The sequence below is a fragment of the Artemia franciscana genome, chromosome 9, assembly GCF_032884065.1.
Source record: "Artemia franciscana chromosome 9, ASM3288406v1, whole genome shotgun sequence".
NCBI lineage: Eukaryota > Metazoa > Arthropoda > Branchiopoda > Anostraca > Artemiidae > Artemia > Artemia franciscana.
The window spans coordinates 16,705,162-16,724,906 of NC_088871.1; the positions used below are offsets into that span (position 1 = coordinate 16,705,162).

At 34.6% G+C, this 19,745-nt stretch overlaps 2 protein-coding genes across 2 annotated transcripts in view; one reads left to right on the forward strand and one right to left on the reverse strand.

Moving 5' to 3' along the window:
• Positions 1-1,813, reverse strand: part of LOC136031064 (phosphopentomutase-like) — a gene marked incomplete in the record, with an annotated part of 41,515 nt that extends 39,702 nt beyond the window's left edge. Inside the window, 1 exon segment of the mRNA XM_065710310.1 lies at positions 1,671-1,813. Coding sequence (XP_065566382.1) covers positions 1,671-1,721 — 51 coding nt within the window.
• A 159-nt stretch (positions 1,814-1,972) lies between these two features.
• Positions 1,973-17,682, forward strand: LOC136031065 (small ribosomal subunit protein uS12). Its single transcript, XM_065710311.1, has 4 exons — positions 1,973-2,093; positions 11,677-11,836; positions 15,542-15,726; positions 17,525-17,682. The coding sequence occupies exons 1-4, from the start codon at positions 2,090-2,092 to the stop codon at positions 17,605-17,607; spliced, it is 432 nt and encodes a 143-aa protein (XP_065566383.1). The 5' UTR covers positions 1,973-2,089; the 3' UTR covers positions 17,608-17,682.
• The last annotated feature ends 2,063 nt before the right edge of the window (positions 17,683-19,745 follow it).

The following is a 19,745-nucleotide window of genomic DNA, read 5'->3' on the forward strand; positions in this document are numbered from 1 at the left end:
ACATCATGTCTCCAAATCAGCATGGTTTCCCAAATGGCCATTCCACAGACACAAACCTAATGCAGTCATACAATGAAGTCCCCAAAATACTGGAAAAGGGACACCTGTGGACAAGATTTTGTTGGATCAAGCAAAAGCATTTGATGAAGTTGCACACCTAAGGCTGAAAAGAAAGGTTCAAGCTTGTCACATCCACTTGGACATCATTGAATGGATTGTAGACTTCCTGGGAGAACAAACCCAAAGAGTTGCTGTTATTAATGATAAAGGAGTACATGTACTATCATCACCTATACCTGTTCTTAGCAGAGTTCCCCAAGGAACCAAGCTTGGGCCATCACTTTTCAACATATATATCAATGATGCTCCTGAAATACTCCAAAACTTTCTCACACTCTACACAGATGATTCTAAGCTCATTGGAGCAGCATTATCTTGGGTGGAGGCTGCCTCAATCCAAGCCAATCTTGACAAGCTGGACGACTGGGCTAGACAATGAATTAATTTAATTCAAGTAAATGTAAAGTTTTACATTTTGGCAATAGAAATCAAAAACATATTTACACCATGCAAAACCAAATAACTGGTCAAAGAACCCCTAGTTGCAGTTACAGAGGAAAGAGACTTGGGTGTCATAGTTGACTGCCAGTTACAGTTTCAAAGTCATACTGAAAAGATTGTAGCTAGTGCAAACCATGCTTTAGGGACAATTAAACAAATATTCACAACTAGATCTCCACAAACAATCACCAAGCTATACAAAAGTCTTGTCAGACCAAGGCTAGAAACTGGCATATCAATTGTATCTCCCTTCTACAAAGTGGACAAGGAGACAATAGAGGAAGTACAGAGGAGAGCAACAAAGATAGTAGATGGGTGCCAACATCTTCCTTACCCAATGAGACTCCAAACTCTGAACTTATGCAGTATGACTTCCCAAAGAAAAAGGGGTGACATGATTAACACTTACAAATTAATTCATAGCAATCCAATTCATGGTCTCTTCTTCATTGATTCATCACAGTGGACAAGGGGTCATTCTAAGAAGCTCATAAAGGTTAATGCTCAGAGGAGGGAACACCATCACTTCCTAACCAACTGGGTAGTAGACCAGTGGAACTCCCTGAGCAATCATACTGTATCCAGTAAGACTGTCAAAGAATCCAAAGTCTCACTTGACAAGGAGTGAAGCAATAAGGAATGGAGGCTAGAATGGGACACCTTGGAATCCCAGACCAGAACATAAACCCTAGTCAATAAAACCAACTCAATATTCAAAACAATTTCAAATCAATCCACATGGCAATTTCTGAAGAAATGCTGAGCAATGCTACAGGGTGGAAAATTCTTCAATTGCTCCAAGTTGTAATTTAAGGTAAAATAAAATAAGAGATTAGCAATCTGAATGTCTCTTTTTGTTCTAACATGTTTCCTTCTGGAAATCTTTTGATTTTGAGAACAACCTTAGAAAATTTGTTTAAGGTCCAAATTAGGATAGGGTATTTGATATACCAGCTGTATTTGTTTACAACTGTTATGCTATTTAGAGTTAAATACCCTAGCTTAAATTTGAACCTAAACCAATGTTCTAAAGTCATTCTGAAAATTTTAGTGCAAAAACAAACCATCAATTATCACAGTCATAATATCAATTATTCAGAGGATCTTACCTTATCCCATCTCAACCATTCTTCAACTTTATAGTCCAACTTAGAAGCCATTGTCTAATATATCTCTTAGACTTTTTGTCCGTCAGTTGACCTTGACTATCAAACTGGCTCACCTGCTTGTCGATCGAAGTTTAAATGTGAGAATAAATAGTACCATCTATATATTCATTTGCAAAAAAAAATAAAATTAAGGAGAATCGTGCTGTGAAAAATTATGAACAAATATTTTAAACAAGTATAATAAGCAAGTTAGACTAGGTTCAAATTGAAAATATGTGTATATTAAATTATGGTGTTTTTTTAATATGCATCTTTCAGATTTAAAACAAACATTGAAGGGATTACATTTTGTATCTAAATGCATCGACTAGCAGTAGGAACTGCTTCCTATTGAAGAAGAAAAACAGAAACAAGTTAAAATGGGTAAAGTATTTTTGTAATTTCAAGCAATTTAGCTCCTATCTTAGCATCTTTTGAAAGTGTTTTTGTATTCAAAGATGCTTTTTATGCCAATAAACTGAGTAAAGATTTTATTTTATAAGATTTCCCTTCCTACATGGTAGCCTACTTAAGTATTCTAGCTGATGGCAGGTTAGCCCTACCACTTAATAGTAGCAATGCTATTTCTGGTAAACTTGTAACTGTGAAATCAGAGGGTTAAGGGGTATAAGTGGTAAAATTCTGCTCTCGGGTATTTTGCAAAGTAATTAGAGTATGAAAAGAAAGGGAAGGTATTTGAAGTAACAGCCTCCACTATTTCTCCCTTTGGAGGATCCTGGCCTTTAAAAATTGTTGTGTTATAAAATCTAGCCTTGCAAAATGCATTATTTGCTTAAATGAAGTACAACAGAAGTGTTTTCAACTTCATAACTCTGCTCAGCCCCAACTTATGATGTTTTAAAGATGCACAAATTCACTTCCTAAATAAAAAAAAAAAAACATTGATAGGGTTTAAAATTCAACTCAAATAACTGGAATTCTATTTTTGAAATGTAAACCAGAAAGAAAAGAAAATGATCACTGGAAATTAATATAAAATGTTTTGGTAAAATTCTAGTTAATTGACTTTTTGCTATCTCAGAAAGAGTTTATGTTAGGAAAGTGAAACTTTCAGGGTTGAATCTACAGACTAAGTTATGTCCCGGGAAGGTATTTTAAAGCAACTACCTCCACTCCTCCCTCTAGAGGGCCCTGACCTTTGATGAAAAATATGTGTGTTAAAAAAGTGAAATCTTGCAAAATAGATCTTCTGCTTAATTGAAGTAAAACAAATTGTTTTCAGCTTCACAACTTTGCTCAATTCCATTTTATAAGGTTTTAAGTAAATGCAAATACATTTCCTAAATTTTGAAAAAAAAACATTAATATGGCTCAAAATTGTGCTCAAATAACAGGAATTGCATTTTCAGAACTAAATGCAGAGAAAAGGCAACTAGTGACTGAAAATTAAGGTAAATGTTGTTTTGTCAAAATTTCAATAGGTACAGACCTGTCATGTAGGCAAGTTCAGTGCCCTCTAGAAGGGGGAGAAGTGGAAATGGGTACTTTAAAATACTTTAGCCTCTAAACTCATTCCTGAAAGTTTCACTTTCCTAACCTAAACCCTTTCCAAGATTACAAGAAGTCAATTAACTAGAATTTTACCAATGTTTTGTTGTTCACATTATTGGCTCACAAATAAATTGAACATATCACTTGATGCCTGTTTTTAAGCTCTTTACAAATATAGCAATCACTTCTATGACAAATCTTGTTTGTTTATAGGTTTGGTTAGGCCTTTTTGTTTTAAGTTTAAAACCAATGTTTTAAGCCTTCTTATATTCAAAAACTAAAATATTTTGTTTGTTTTCAAGAGCTCAAAAAGGGCTTAAATTTAATTCTGGGGTAAAATTCTAGTTGATTTATTTTTTGCAATCTTGGAAAGGGGCTAGGTTAAGAAAATGAAACTTTCAGGGATGGGTCTAAAGGCTAAAGTTTGTCCCAGGAAGGTATTGTGAAGTACCCACCTCGACTCCTTTTCCCTCTAGAAGACCCTGACATTTAATGACCTTCAAAAATATGTGTTTTTTAAAAGTGAAACCTTGCAAAATAGATCTTCTGCTTAACCAAAGTACAGCAAAATTGTTTTCAGCTTCATAATTTTGCCCAATTCCATTTTATACGGTCTTAAAGATATGCAAATTCATTCCTAAATTTTGAAAAAAACATTGATGTGGCTCAAAATTCTACTCAAATAACAGGAATCACATTTCCAGAACTAAAAGCAGAGAAAAAGCAACTAATAACTAAAAATTAAGTTAAAATGTTGTTTTGTCAAAATTTCAATAGGTCATGTAGGCAAACCTATCATATAGACCTGTCATGTAGGCAAATTTCAGGACCCTCCAGAGGGAGAAGGAATAGAGGTGGTTACTTTAAAAAACCTTCCCTGGAAATACTTTAGCCTGTAGACCCATCCCTGAAAGTTTCATTTTCCTAACCTAAACCCTTTTTGAGATAGCAAGAAGTCAATTAACTAGAATTTTACCTAAAAGGCAACTGGTAACTGAAAATTAAAGTAAAATGTTGTTTTGTCAAAATTTCAATAGATATAGACCTGTCATGTAGGCAACTCTCAGGGCCCTCTAGAGGGATAAGGATTTGAGGTGAGTACTTCAAAAACCCCTTCCCAGGACATACTTTAGCCTTTAGACCCATCCCTGAAAGTTTCATTTTCCTAACCTAACCCCTTTCTGAGATGGTCAAAAGTCAATCAGCTAGAATTTTACTGAATTTGGAATAGAAATGATAATTATATTTGCAAAGAACTTAAAACAAGGCATCAAATGATATTTTCACTTTATTTGCAAGTCAATAATAAGAACAATGAAAAATTTACCAAATGTTGTTTGGTCAAAATTTCAATAGGTATAGACCTGTCAATTATGCAAATTTTTAATGCAATTAAATCAAAAGCGGTTTAACATTGAAGTTTGGTAATACCTTCCCAGAGTTAAATTTTTGCCCTGAATTCATTACTGATAGCCAAAAGTAGCTAAACTAGAATTTTGTTATATAAGGCTAGATTAGTGGTTATTGAGTTGAAAACATGTTAAGAAAACAGTTCTTACTTCATAATATTTACTTGAAACTTTATTGCCTTGTTACAAATACAGTAGAAAATACAGTAATCAAGCCCTTCAATGTCTGATAGCCACTATGAGCTTCTGGACCTTTAGTGGGCTACTCTTGACATGATGACTCCCAGTTATACTTTTACTGCCTCTTTTAGTCCTTGTCAAGTTGGTATTTAAAAAATGGTTGGTATTTTTTCAAGTTGATATGGATAGAGGTAGTGCTGACAGTTGAGCCCTTTAATTTCTTTCAGTGGTGTGTGACTTGACAGATTCTGTGACTTGAAGTATATTTGACAGATTCTTGATGAGAAGCTTAATTTTGGCAGCTTCCTTGAGTGTCATCTTTTTTAATGATGACTGGAGCTATGGCTACAACTGAAGATAGAAGAGTTTTCCATTTGAAGTCACTATCATATTGGTAAAATTCTATTTTACCTACTTTTGGCTGTCTTGTAAAGGGGCTAGGTTAAGAAAATAAAACATCCAGAGATGGGTCTGCAGGCTAAAGTATGTCACAGGAAAGTATTTTGAAGTACTTACCTTCACTCCTCCCTCAGAGGATCCTGGCCTTTCATGACCCTTAAAAATCTGTATGTCATAGAATTGAAACCTTGCAAAATAGATATTCTGCTTAAATGAAGTACAACAAAATTGTTTTCAGCTTCAAAACTTTGCTCAGTCCCAATTTAAAAGGTTTTAAAGATGTGCAAATATGTTTCCCAAATTCCAAAAAAAAACATTGATATGGCTTAAAATTCTGCTCAAGTGAAAAGAATCACATTTTAAGAACTAAAGCCAGAGAAAAAGAAACTGATAACTGAGAATGAAGGTGAGATGCTGTTTTGTCAAAATTTCAATAGGGATAGACCTGTCATGTAGTCAAATTTCAGGACCCCCTAGAGAGAGAAGGAGTAGAGGTATATACTTCAAAATACCTTCAGCCTGCAGACTTACCTGAAAGTTTCATTGTCATAACCTGACCCCTTTCCAAGATAGCCAAAAGTAGCTAAAGTAGAACTTTGCCTTCTATTGCTAGCATACATCTGTAGTTCTCATATGAAGCTATGCTAGGGCTTTCTATTTACTTTGTTGCTTGCCTCTGAAGATTTTTGATGAGCCTTACATCTTGCCAATGAGAGGGACCAGCATGGCACATGCCAGAGTTTAGATGGGGTCTACCAAGAGCTCTAAAGTTTTAAGAATATTGTTTCCTTTTGGCTACTGATGATCATTTTAAGTAGGCAAATGGTTTAATTTGCTCAGGAAACAACATGTTGAACATCAACTTGTCATCAATAATGACACCAATGTCCCCTTTTTCTTTTCTATTCTATAGATGTTTCCCTATTTTAGTAATGGAACTGAAAATCTAGTAGATAGAAATTAAGTTGTTGGGTCCAAGGTGCAAAATACAGCATGTGATTGCATTGATTTGGAGAACCCAGTCTCCCAAGCTCAATCCTGTAGTTTATCTATTTTGAATAGGATGTTCTGTGGGTTTGCAGTGTCAAAAAATATGGCATTATTACCAAACAAATGCATATTATTATTCACATGATTGAAAATATTGTTGGTGGACATCAGGAAGCACTGTAGCCATTAGAAATGTGTGATATGCTAGTCATTAGATGATGGTCTGTTTAAGGCTTCATTAGATTTAAGTTTGCATTTTTGTCTGTTTTTAATTTCTCAAGAGTCTTGCTTATCATAGATTATAAACACACTACCCTAAATCAAACTTGTCAGCAATAAGGGCAAGTTATGTGAACACAAGTCACTAGTGGTGATAACTCAACTTGTTAGGTGTACCTCATACTGTGAGCCAAGGTGATCTGCACTAGTCTTTAACTGCGGAGTCAAAGGCTTCAGCAGTGGGTCTCATAGCAGCATTCTGGCTAAGCAAGTTGCAAAGGCTGACTATGTGATTGGAAAGGAATTTGTTTTGCAGTCTAGTGTTTGCATATTTTGGGTAAGATAGACACATCATTTTGAATAGTACCATTCTCTTCACTGCCTGTTCTTTTCTAAAGCCAGACAATCATGTCAAACTCAATAACTTGTGATCTTGTAGTGTGATAACTTGTAATCTCTTCATTGAGATGAGAGGTATTATGGCACATTATTATTCCTGTGTTCACTTTTATGTGGGTTTGTAATTCATCTGTGTAATAGATATTTTAGTAGAGTGTTGTAATTCAAAAGAATATTCCTTAATTAGACTCCCAATGTAGAGAGAATTTGCTCCTCCTTGAAGGCAGCCTTTCAGAATAGCTTTTGATTTTTTTTTTAATTCCCTATGGCTCTGTTACCACCTATTGGTTTCTCAGCATATGAGAATTCTACTTCTTTGTAGTTCTATCAATTTTCTTGTCTTCAATGGATGTTTCTACTGATTCAAAAGTGGTGGTATCAACTGGCCCTCTATGTCCAGAAATATGCTTAAAACAATGTAGTCATTCATTGTATAGAAATTTATTCATGCTGCTAACCATCTTAGTGGCACAACGCTGGACATCCTGGGTGTTTCAGTAACCACCAAAAAACTATGTTTTGGTAACAATTCAACAAAACTTGCAGCATTTGCTGCTTCATCCTTAAGAAGCACTCCAGACTCTAGAAGCTTATTTGTCAGACAGTCAACATCAAACAGTTTGTGGTAACAAACTGTAGTAAGGAGCAATCCGGCTCAATAGTAACCAAAACTCTAAAAAATTGAATTTTGATATCAATAGCTACATCAAAAGAATTGCATTTTAATGCTGATTTTAAATATATAAGTTTCATCAAGTTTTAGTCTTACCCATCAAAAGTTACGAGCCTGAGAAAATTTGCCTTATTTAGGAAAATAGGGGGAAACACCCCCTAAAAGTCGTACGATCTAAACGAAAATGACACCATCAGATTCAGCATATTATAGAACCTTATTGTAGAAGTTTCAAGCTCCTATCTACAAAAATGTGGAATTTTGCATTTTTTGCCAGAAGACAGATCATGGGTGTGTGTTTAATTGGTTTTTTTTTTTTTTTTCAGGGATCATCGTATCGACCAAGTGGTCCTAGAATGTCGCAAGAGGGCTCATTCTAACGGAAATGAAAAGTTCTAGTGCCCTTTTTAAGTGACCAAAAAAATTGGAGGGCATCTAGGCCCCCTCCCACACTCATTTTTTTCCCAAAGTCAACAGATCAAAATTCTGAGATAGCCATTTTGTTCAGCATAGTCGAAAATCATAAGAACTATGTCTTTGGGGATGACTTACTCCCCCACAGTCCCTGGAGGAGGGGCTGCAAGTTACAAACTTTGACCAGTGTTTACATATAATAATGGTTATTGGGAAGTGTACAGACGTTTTCAGGGGGATTTTTTGGTTTTGGGGGTAGGGTTGGGGGAGGGGGCTATGTGGGAGGATCTTTCCTTGCAGAAATATGTTATGGGGAAGAAAAATTCAATGAAAAGGGCGCAGGACGAATCTGGTCACGTTAGAAAAAAACGTAAAATTCAGAGCTTAATATACAATGCTGGGTGTTTGGAGCCTCTCTATTATGGAGTATAATTTGAAAATACACAACTATACGAGTGATAAAACTTATATACCACAACCATAACTCAACTAACGAAAGAACTGCTAAGAGATAACACAACTGTAAAGTGAAAACAGGTGAAAACTAACCGGAAAATAAACAAACTAAGAGGTGGAAGGGGCCCAGAGAAAAAATACAATCCTTTTCCAATTTTGAGCCTAGCTTCCGCAAAGGAGTAATAATGTCAGAAGCCCCGAAATACCGAATTATTTTCTTTTCAAACAGTTTGTGGTAACAAACTGTAGTAAGGAGCAACCCGTCTCAACAGTAGACGAAACTCTAAAAAACGGAATTTTGATGCTAAAATATACATCAACAGAATCAGAGTTTCATGCTGATTTTAAATATGTACATTTCATCAAATTTAGTCTTTGTCATCAAAAGTTACGAGCCTGAGAAAATTTGCCTTATTTTAAAAATAGGGGGAAACACCCCCTAAAAGTCACAGAATCTTAACGAAAATCACACAATGGCATTTGGCGTATCAGAGAACCCTGTAGTAAAATTTACAAGCTCCTATCTACAAAAAAGTGGAATTTCGTATTTTTTGCCAGAAGACAAATCATGGGTGCATGTTTATTTGTTTGTTTTTTTTCCAGGGGTCATCGTATCAACCAAGTGGTCCTAGAATGTCGCAAGAGGGCTCATTCTGACGGAAATGAAAAGCCATAGTCAAAAACCATAATAACTATGCCTTTGGGGATGACTTACTCCCCCACAGTCCCTGGGGGAGGGACTGCAAGTTACAAACTTCAACCAGTGTTTACATATAATAATGGTTACTGGGAAGTGTACAGTTGGTTTCATGGGATTTTTTTTTGGTTTTGGGGGTGGGGTTGAGGGGAGGGGGCTATGTGGGAGGATCTTTCCATGGAGAAATATGTCATGGGGGAACAGAAATTCAATGAAAAGGGCGCAGGATTTTCTAAAATTACTATAAAAAAACAATGAAAAAATAAACATGGAAAAGTTTTTTTTCAATTGAAAGTAAAGAGTAGCATTGAAACTTAAAACGAACAGAAATTATTATGCATATGAGGGGTTCTAAAAATACTTTAGCATAAAGAGCGAGGTATTTAGGAGGAGATAAATACCTTGCTCTTTATGCTATAGTATTTTTAGTAATTTCAACTATTTATTCTACAGCCTTTCTGATTCAGGGGTCATTCTTAAAGAATTGGGACAAAACTTACGATTTAGTGTAAAGAACGAGGTATTAACGAGGGTACAAACCCTCTCATATACATAATAAAAATTAAAGAATATAAAAGTTTGTTACATAAGATAATTCTTAAGTTACATATATTTTTTACTAGAAAAATTCGTTAAAAATAAAAATTTATAGTTGCCTTTTTATGTAACCAAAAAATTGCATGGCAACTAGGTCTCCTTTCCCATCCCTTATTTCTCAAAATCGTGTGATCAAAACTAAGAGAAAGCCATTTAGCCAAAAAGGAATTAATATGCAAATTTCATTTTAATAATTTATGTGTGGAGAGCCAAAATCAAACATGCATTAATTCAAAAACGTTCAGAAATTAACATAAAAAAAACTAGTTTTTTTTACTGAAAGTAAGGAGCGACATTAAAACTTAAAACGAACAGAAATTACTCCGTACATGAAATGGGTTGTCCCTCTGCAATCCCTCGCTCTTTACGCCAAAGTTTGACTCTTTGCCACAATTCTGCTTTTTAATACAATTAAAAGCTTTAGTGTAAAGAGCGAGGGATCGCGGAGGGGACAACCCATTTCATATACGGAGTAATTTCTGTTCGTTTTAAGTTTTAATGTCGCTCTTACTTTCAGTTAAAAAACTAGGTTTTTTATTTTATGTAATTGCTTGAAAGAACACAGATAATTATTTCCATAAAGGGGCTTCTGACTTGGGAAATTCTGACTTTGAATTTAAAAAAAAGGGAATAGTTGTGGGAAAAGTCAAAGTCATGGCCAATTGTAGAAAAAAGCCAAGACAGATTGTTCAATTAAGTGGGCAGCCCAGTCAAGGGTTAATTTTATCCCTTTGATTGCCGTTGTTACTGTCTCCCATTTATGCTACACCTTTCCGTGCATGTGTGTCCCTTCACAAATGCCGAACTAGAGTCGTACCTGTTGGAGGTTCTTGCTGGGGAACACATGCAGGTTGACTTACTTGAAAATTTTCCTCTCATGGCTATCACTCGACAATGCTGAACTAGAGTGAACATGAACAAATTATTAGATAGAACATTTGAATTATCATTAGCAGAAATAACACTTAGATCAACATTTGAAGCATTTGGAGAAGGATTGGATGAAGCTTCACAAGAAGTATCAACTGACAATTTATCAAAACAAAGCACTGGGGAAACAAAACTATTTACATGAAGATGCAATGAAATAACTAGGTATCCATTGTGGATTGGTTTGGAGGGGGCGAGGGTGGGGCTTCTCGTTTTTTGGAACATTTTGGCCCTTGAACAACTAAGGCCTTTCTCCTGTTTCTCTCTGTCTTGGATGTATCACCACAAAATTGTATATCCTTATGGAGCTCGCGGGATTGGTTGATGATTGACCTTTTGATGTCTAGACTAGGGACAGTAAAAAGAACAGGAGGAGGGTGTGCAGATGAGAGAGTTAGTAGGGATTTGAAGTCTTCTCACATTATTGATGTGAACGTCTCTGAGCTTATACTTTTGATCAATATAAGACATGATGAATAGCTGGTCATTGGGTTGTGGAGGAACCACACACGCAACAATGTTAAGGGCTCTATGTTGTCTGTCCCTTTCTTCAGAAAAGTGGTGCTGAATCTCACTATCAAGATGCTGGGTAAGTTTGCCTTTGATGCTTGTTGTCTCTTGAAGAACTACTGTCTGGACTGCTTGAGATGGGATTTTGTCAAAGATCTCGTTTTTCATGCTATTTATTGTAACATGTACAATATTCTCAACACTTGGATTTTGAGTGTTAACAGATGTTAATCCATATTTACATGCTGGGTACTTGATACAAAAAAAGCGCTGCCATTTCTTATCAGCTTATATTAAAGCCTGTGAATGTCCTTTTAAGCCTGTTCTGACTCATTACTATGACTTTTGAGCAGTAGACCACTGTTAAGCTATCTCCAGGCTCCTGGTAGGACTTGTAATGAAAAACATCGTAAGAACTAGAATCTGTGCTAATAGGCAAAGAGTTAGAAGTATAGAAGTATTTTTGAGGTGAAACCTACATGATTTTACAAAAAAATGTGGTACCTTAGTTGTAATTTGTCATCAACTTCTTGCCTAAAAAATTTGCTGGTCTCATACTTTACTTGTCTTTTTCTTATTCAGGCAAGCCAAGTGGTCTAAGAACAGCCAGGAAACACGTTAATCACAGACGTGACCAAAGATGGAATGACAAAGAATACAAGAAGGCCCATTTAGGCACAAGATGGAAGGCTAACCCTTTTGGAGGTGCTTCTCATGCAAAGGGAATTGTTCTTGAAAAAGTGTATGTATACTTAGCCCTTTGATATTGTTCTCATTTATTAAAACAAAAAAGTAAGTGCAGGATTGTTACTGCATAGTGACAGAAAAAGGAACATAATACTAACATAACAGGACTTGCTATGCATAGTTCAACTTTCTGAATTTTGAATTCCACACTGCCATTTGTAAAATAGTGGTTAAGCTGGTTAAATTTAAGAATGAGGGTATTATACTAATTGTAACAAAAGAAAAAAAACCTGTTAAATCTGTCTTTAATTGGGAAAGTTGAAATTTATGAAAGAAAAAACAAATGCAGTTGAATTTTGTTTATTTTCTATACAAATAAATTATATTACTCCAAAGCTTTCATTGCTTAATGATGCAATAATTTTATTGTGTAGAAATGTCTTCTTCATGTTGACAAACTATCAGAGCTTTTGACTTGTCTGTTTTTGTTATGTTTCAAAATTGATTTTTTTTTTATATATACTAATTGTAACAAAAGAAAAAAACCTGTTAAATCTGTCTTTAATTGGAAAAGTTGAAATTTATGAAAGAAAAAACAAATGCAGTCGAATTTTGTTTATTTTGCATACAAATAAATTATATTAGTCCAAAGCTTTTATTGCATAATGATGCAATAATTTTAATGTGTAGAAATGTCTTCCTCATGTTGACAAACTATCAGAGCTTTTGACTTGTCTGTTTTTGTTATGTTTCAAAATTGATTTTTTTTTTTTATTATTATTATTATTCCAATTTTACTGGTATTGATCTAAAGTGTTCTAGGGTTATTTCTAATTCTAGTGAGCAAGCCAATTAGAATAAATTTTTAAGATCCCAATTTTCCTTGAGGTAGCAGACGAAGTGAAGAGGGTTTAGTCTGGTCCTTCAAAAATGTGTTTGTGAATAAAACTCTATTTTTTTTTTATTTGTATGTTATTGTTTAATGAATGTTTTATTGTTTAATGAAGGGTTACTATCATCTGTCTGTACACATAGGGAGGTATTAAAGGATTCCTCTCTGCTTGGATTAGTCCAAAGTTCTACTGAGGAAAGTAGTAGTTTTCTAAAATCACTTCAAGGTTTCAGATTCCCACGAAAATTCTCTGATACCCCTTGAAATTTTGGCTTTGTCTTGGTAAAGGATTAATAGCAGATCTTATGATTATTATTTATTTATTTTTTTTACATTAAGAAAACTCCAAACTATCGATAGTTTGTTTGAAGTTGCTATGCAGAAGCAAGCTATTGCTTTTGATGTTAAATTAGTGATCCTATTTTTCTTTCTAGTGATTAGCATTAATGAAGCTATGTAAGTTGTTGGTTTTTAAGAGGATATGTCGTTGTTTTACATTGATGCCTGAGAGCACACTTTACAGAAAAAAAAATGAAATTGTGAAAAAAACCTTAGATCAGGAGAGCAATGTTAGCAATTTCGTCTTGCAAACAAACATGCTTATTGATTTGTGGAACCAAAAATTAGCTTTGCATTGTAGTACTTGATCTTTTTGATAAAGAATGAACTTTCTTTTAATTATTAGCTGCAATGGATAGAATTTTGTTCAAGAAATTTACAATTTCTCATGAATAAAAAGAAAAAGGCTGGGGCAATACATTGCTGATGTATTGCCCCATTGGTGTTATACCTGGTGTCAATTCCACAGGTTATTTTTAGTAAAAAAATATGGTGCAAGGAAGCTCTAAATTTGGAACTTCTTGCTGTTAAGTCAACACTAACTATACTGTTGCCATTAATGGACACGTTTATTAATTTTAACTGCTATAAAGATTAATATTTATTTTTTAAATGAAAAGAAAAACCCCACTATTTACATAAAAAGTAAATTGGTGAAATCCGTTGTGAAAATTTGACAAGTGTTAATATAAAATCAGAAGACTGATCTAGCATGGATTTGATTCGTCAGAGTTGCTTTAAGTCTTAGTTTTCAGATTTATGTCTTGTGGTCAGGCTTGAGTCAGGTCAATGTCAAGGATAGCTTGTGTCCTACTTGTTAATCACTTGCAAAGAAACTAGACCAACGTAATCCTCTACTGATAGGGGAAGATCTTGATGCAGAGTTCAGTGGTATTCTCATCCAACTCCTTAATAATTAAGCTGGAGAAGAAAGTTTATTTACTTTAAAAATATCTCAAATCTGGAATAACTGCTTTTCTTCTTTTATTTTCATCAGAGAAGAAACGCCTTTATAATTTAGCTATCAAAACGAGTTTATTGTTTTATAAGCTTTTGCTTTAGAATTATGGTATATAATTATTGTTTTTCACCTTTTACTTAATATTTACTACAGTCTTTGAACTTCTTCCACGATTTCATCTGGCTCAGTAATAGTTTAACCAACGTCATGCTGATAATGGGTATCAAAATGAAAGCATACACAGTAATTTGGCCTGTCAAATAAGTCACACCTGCCCTTATAGAATGGGACACAAGAGATTTCCTTCTTGGAAAAGAGAATCACACATGACACAAACATTTATGGCTTAAAAATGCGCTGCTTGTGTTTTTTGATGCTTTAACCTAGCTTTATTCAGCATCAAAAGTATTTGATCCTTATATCTTGTTTATTCAGGATTGGTGAGAGCTAGAGATTGGGCCTTTGGGATTTGTTTTGAAAATTCCCCTAACAAGTGTAATTTTTTCCATTCAGAGACTGATTCAGCTATTATTGTCTTAGCCTGCCATCCTCAAAGTGGGGTAATACCAAAGCTACTTTGCATTTTTATGGCATATTGAAATTCATTGGTAGATTTCGTCTGAAAATACAATTTTTGTATATAAGAATATTTTTTGCTCAAAGAAAAGCTGTCAAAATATCTTTGGGAATTTTGTCGAATTCTACTACTGGCAGCTTTGGAACTTTTTCCATACTTGCTCTAGGACTATATTTACAATAAAAAAAAAAAACGACAACCAAGACTTGGCTTTTTGTCACTGTAAATTTAGTTCTGCAGTATGTAATAACTTGAGCTGTAAAGATCTGCGAATTGCAATCTTGCCTTTGGAAATACTTTCCAAAAAAAAAGAAACATTTTTTTCTTCAACTGAACTACCCCATAAACCAACTTCCCTTTCCTTCGATTTAGAAGCTATATTTTATACCTTAATGATAAATATCCCGAAGAAATGTTGTTATTGCTCGCAAATGGTTTCAAATGAGGATATATGATAGTCATTACAAGAAATGGAGCAAAGAAAAAGTGAATGACCCCCTCCATGACATCTATAGACTTAAAAAGCTAATGAAGAAGAGGCAAATAAAACTTAAATTGATAACGTATTGCGAGGAGATGTTCCCATCTGTGCATTCCATGTATTAATGGATCTGGTGGTTAGGAAGTTCCTTTGGAAGGGGTGGATGGACAACATAGAAAAATTGGTGTTTTGCGTTCAAATAATCAACAAAGAACTAATAAAGGTAGTAACCCCCAACATGTCTTAGTATTTCTGTCTTAACGCTTGATTTTGCAATTTCAAGGGTCATTACATGGTATAACTTGCTTGAAATATTGCACTACATTAGTTTCACTTTCAAAATCTACATTATGATTTTCAAGTTAATTCTCATTCATGTTTAGTTCAGCAAAAAAATCTAATTTTCGGAATTTTATTTTTGTTTGATAGAGTAGATGAATCTACTAAAACCATCCCGATTTTGATTATTATTTTGTTTATTATAACAGTCAGTTTTCTTTTCCTTTTTAGTGGTGTTGAAGCCAAACAACCTAATTCTGCCATTCGTAAATGCGTCAGAGTTCAACTGATTAAAAACGGCAAGAAAATAACTGCCTTCGTTCCGCGTGATGGTTGCTTGAATTACATCGAAGAAAACGATGAAGTTTTGGTTGCTGGATTTGGTCGCAAAGGTCACGCCGTTGGTGACATTCCAGGTAAAGTTTATTGTTTGTGCTACTCATCATAAAGATTACAGTAAACTGTAATTATGGGCTAATTCTTGTTTTTGTCTCTTCAGCAAGTGTTGGCGATTTTGTTGTTTCTTACAGCAAATGGTTTTGGCTATTAATGAGCCAGTACTTTCAGATAAGTCCTTTTGTGTTAGACAAGACAAGACCCAGTGTGATAAAACCCATTTCAACCACCTTTTTTTCTCTTTCAATACTTCTTTTTTTTTAAAAAAACCCACCTGTTTATTTGCTGGGTGTAAATGTTACCTTTTATTTCTATTTCGACCTAGGTTCTTAACTTCTGTTTTCTAATGTATTCTAACTTCGAACATCGCAAGAGTCTATAACCTACCTAAGTCTATAAGAGTTTTTTCTTCCCATTTAATAGCATGTTTCTCCATATTACTCCTGATGTTAAAATCATCTATTGGTATGCTTCTGCTTTTTATTAAGAGTTTAGGTTCAGTGTATCAGTAACTTGTGAATCAACCTTCCTTGAGTTTTTGGGCTAGTATTTTGTTGTAGTTATTAAGTAGATATGCTTGGTAGCTTTTGATGCTCAATTAGTCAAGTATAATAATATTATTTCCTTCAAGAAGATATTCTGGAAAAAAGGCGCATTTATATTTTTCTAAAAATCACCAATGCAAATTTATCCTTCAAGGGCCATAATTTTACCTTTTTAATGTATGACATGAATAGACGTCGACTGTTCTACCCTTTCAACTATGAGTAATTGCAATTAAAAGCAGCTTACAACAGTGAGAGTCACCCAGCTGTTTTAGTTATAGACAAATTTTGAATTAGGATAGATGCTCAAAGATAGTGTTTGAGAATATTTTCAGTAATTGAAAAAAAAAACTTTTATATACTTAATTTATTATTCTGAAGCTTCGTTTTACTAGAACTATACATATTGCTCACCACTAGGAAATTCGGTCCTTGCTTTTTTTGTTTGCCAAATATATACTTTGCCTCCCACCTTGGAGTCGGAACACAAAACACCAGAAAAATATAATATCATTAACCCTTATGCGGCAATTTATGAACAAATAAAAGTTGCATAAATCATCGTCAATAGCAACTACAATTAGAATTATAATACTTGTTCTGGATTTTTTCACGTAATTAAAGGCAGCTGATCAAGAATGACATGCTACTATAAAGTTGATTTACATTTTTTTTTTTTTTTTTTTTTTTTTTTTTTTTTTTTTTTTTTTTTTTTAACTTGATAGGTTTTCAATACATTCATTCATTCGCTCATATGTTGAAAGGGGCATCCAGTAATGGTGAAAGGCAGAGAAAATTGCTAAAACAGAATCTTTGAATGTTGACCTTGAAAGGAAGTTGAATATGCTATACCAGCTTAAGCATGAACAACTTCCATGTATTTGTTTTTATCCTTGTCATGATTATTTTTTCTGCTTTTTGGATGAATTTGATTGTGCAGCCATCTGCCTTCTGTTATGAGCTGGAAGATGTTTTGTTATGCCCCTATAAGAATTCGAAGGAATTTATCATACTCTAGAGTTAAAGTGAACCTAACCTTGGTTTCTGTTGTAATCAGTTTTAATGTTATTTATTTTGATTAAGAATCTGTGAATTAAAAAAAAAAAAAAAAATCAAATGGGTGAAATTTTTGTCAAGACATATTACTTCACATGCTATTGATCTCCATTCTCTACGGAAGGTGCTACTTACCTAGAGGTACTAGGGTTTCTGGTTAATATTGCAAGAACAGGAAGGTAATAATCTTGTTATGACTGATATATTTTATTTTAAGGTGTACGCTTCAAGGTTGTCAAGGTTGCTAATGTGTCCCTCTTGGCATTGTACAAGGAAAAGAAAGAGCGGCCACGATCTTGAAGATTCTTACTGTCTACCTAGAAAATGAGATGTACGTTTATTGTAATTTACATTAAATAAATCTTGTTTCTGGGATTAGTTTAAGCTATATCATAGGCTTCATTTTCGTATGACAATGTAGCTACAATTATTCAAACGGTTTGATTATAGTCAAAAGACGAAGCTTTTTTCATTATCTGTACATCCGTAGACAGACATTGTAAATTTTCGTATTTGTGAAGGCTGTGTTCGCATCTCCACACCCAGTGTGTAATGCCAACAAGTACGCACACGGTAGTTTATTTGGGAGAAGGGGAAGTTTTTTAGAACAGCAAACCTGACCAATCGTATGAAAAATAAGCTAAACATTAGGATAATAATAACATTTTCAGAATCGTAGGATTTCATTTTTTAGCGTTGCCGTGGTTGTAGCTAACGCTTCAACCGCGATTAACTTTTAGTTATTATTTGCAGTGGTTTGTTCTTTACTAGGTTTCAGCTATCTACAACCATAATACCGATGAAACTTGCATAATCCTAATTCATAATGGACTATAACGATCCTTTATGTAAAACTACATCGAATTAGGCAGTGAGGTCTGTCTAATATGGCATTATATCCCAGAGAAGTAACTTCAAAATACGAATTAGTTGTACTATCTTGTTAGAAGATAAGTGTGGTGCATCATCGTGCCAGATGATTTATTTCAATATTTCGGTCACTATGGACTATAGTGTGTTGTTTTTCGGACAAGGCGGTTCTAGTGGTGTACTTTGTAGTTCGATCTGACATTAATTTTTAGGAGTCAAGAGCTATTATATTTCCTAATATGTGACGAGATCGTTTCTTACTAGATTGCCGCTACTGCTGTACATCTGATTTTAAATTTTTCTACAAGAAAAAATCTAAGCAATATCGGAATTAGGGCTCTGTTAATGGTAAAAGGTAAGGTAAAGGATACGGCATTAGACTTTACAGTCCGTACCGGCGGTGCTGATCTCCGTTTCTTGGCCCTTCAGCCAGGAAGTGCAATGGGGGGTTGGGGGCCAGCCATTCTGTGCTTTCGCACACCCTTCCCCAGATTTCTCCAAGTACCCATTTAGAGCTGGGTCGACTCTGGCTAAGCTTACAGAGTCACGCCACAGACCCCGTCCCAAACTGAAGAATTGGGTTCACTGGGATTCGAACCCGCGTCCTCTCAGACAAGGTATCCCGAATCCAGCTTACCAACCCACTCGGCCAGGACACAATCCACTTTACAGCTACAGACTTGTCGCAAAATCACTGGTGTCAGAGGAACACAAATCTCAAGTGATATTATTTATAGCAAGCACATAATTTAATTTAGATTCTTGCAAATTTTTATTCTAGGAAATGTGTACTGTAAGTAGGAATGACGTTATTTTGGTAGGTTGTATCATTGGTGTTAATGGAATTTGTTTCGTTAAGATTTGCAGAAAAGTGTGTATAACCGTATTTTTCCCCCTCGAAATTTATTTTCCTCGTTAAGATCCTTGAGTTTTCTGCCTTTTTTGTCTAGGCAGATGGTTGCCTCCTATCTCAAGACCAAATCTAGTTCGTTTCAAGTCAAAATTCCACTGAACCGTCTAAAAGTCAATTAAAATTGGTAGAACAAGTCTACCGAGTATTTAGATTCAATGTGAAGCAAATGTTAGGTGCAGTTTGTATAGTCCCATAAAACTCGAAATTGATAAAATTCAGAAATACTCAGTACTAGTAGGAAGCTCGCACCACCGGCTTCTTGAGCCCAGTCTGCTTTACAACTATGACGATCTTGCAATTGAAGCCGTCGTTCAGCTTCGGTTTTCTTTACTCGTAACGATTTGTCCTGTCGGAATGGAAAAACGAAAAGTGTTTAAACATTGATATTTTCACTTTCCATTCGAATTATCATTTTCGTATAGTTTTTTCATTAATTTCATATAGATTTGTGTGTGTGTAAGTCTGTTTAAAAATAAATACTTCTTTTCTCTCCAACCTACAGCGATGTGCAAAAGATCTTGGGTATTATAATTCAACTTCGAAATTTACAGAATTAGGTTCCACTGGGCAAATTGCCAATCAGCGAAAATTTGACATAGCCAGTCGATCAAAAATTGAAAGATTTACATAAAATCCTTCGAAAGCTGTATGGAGC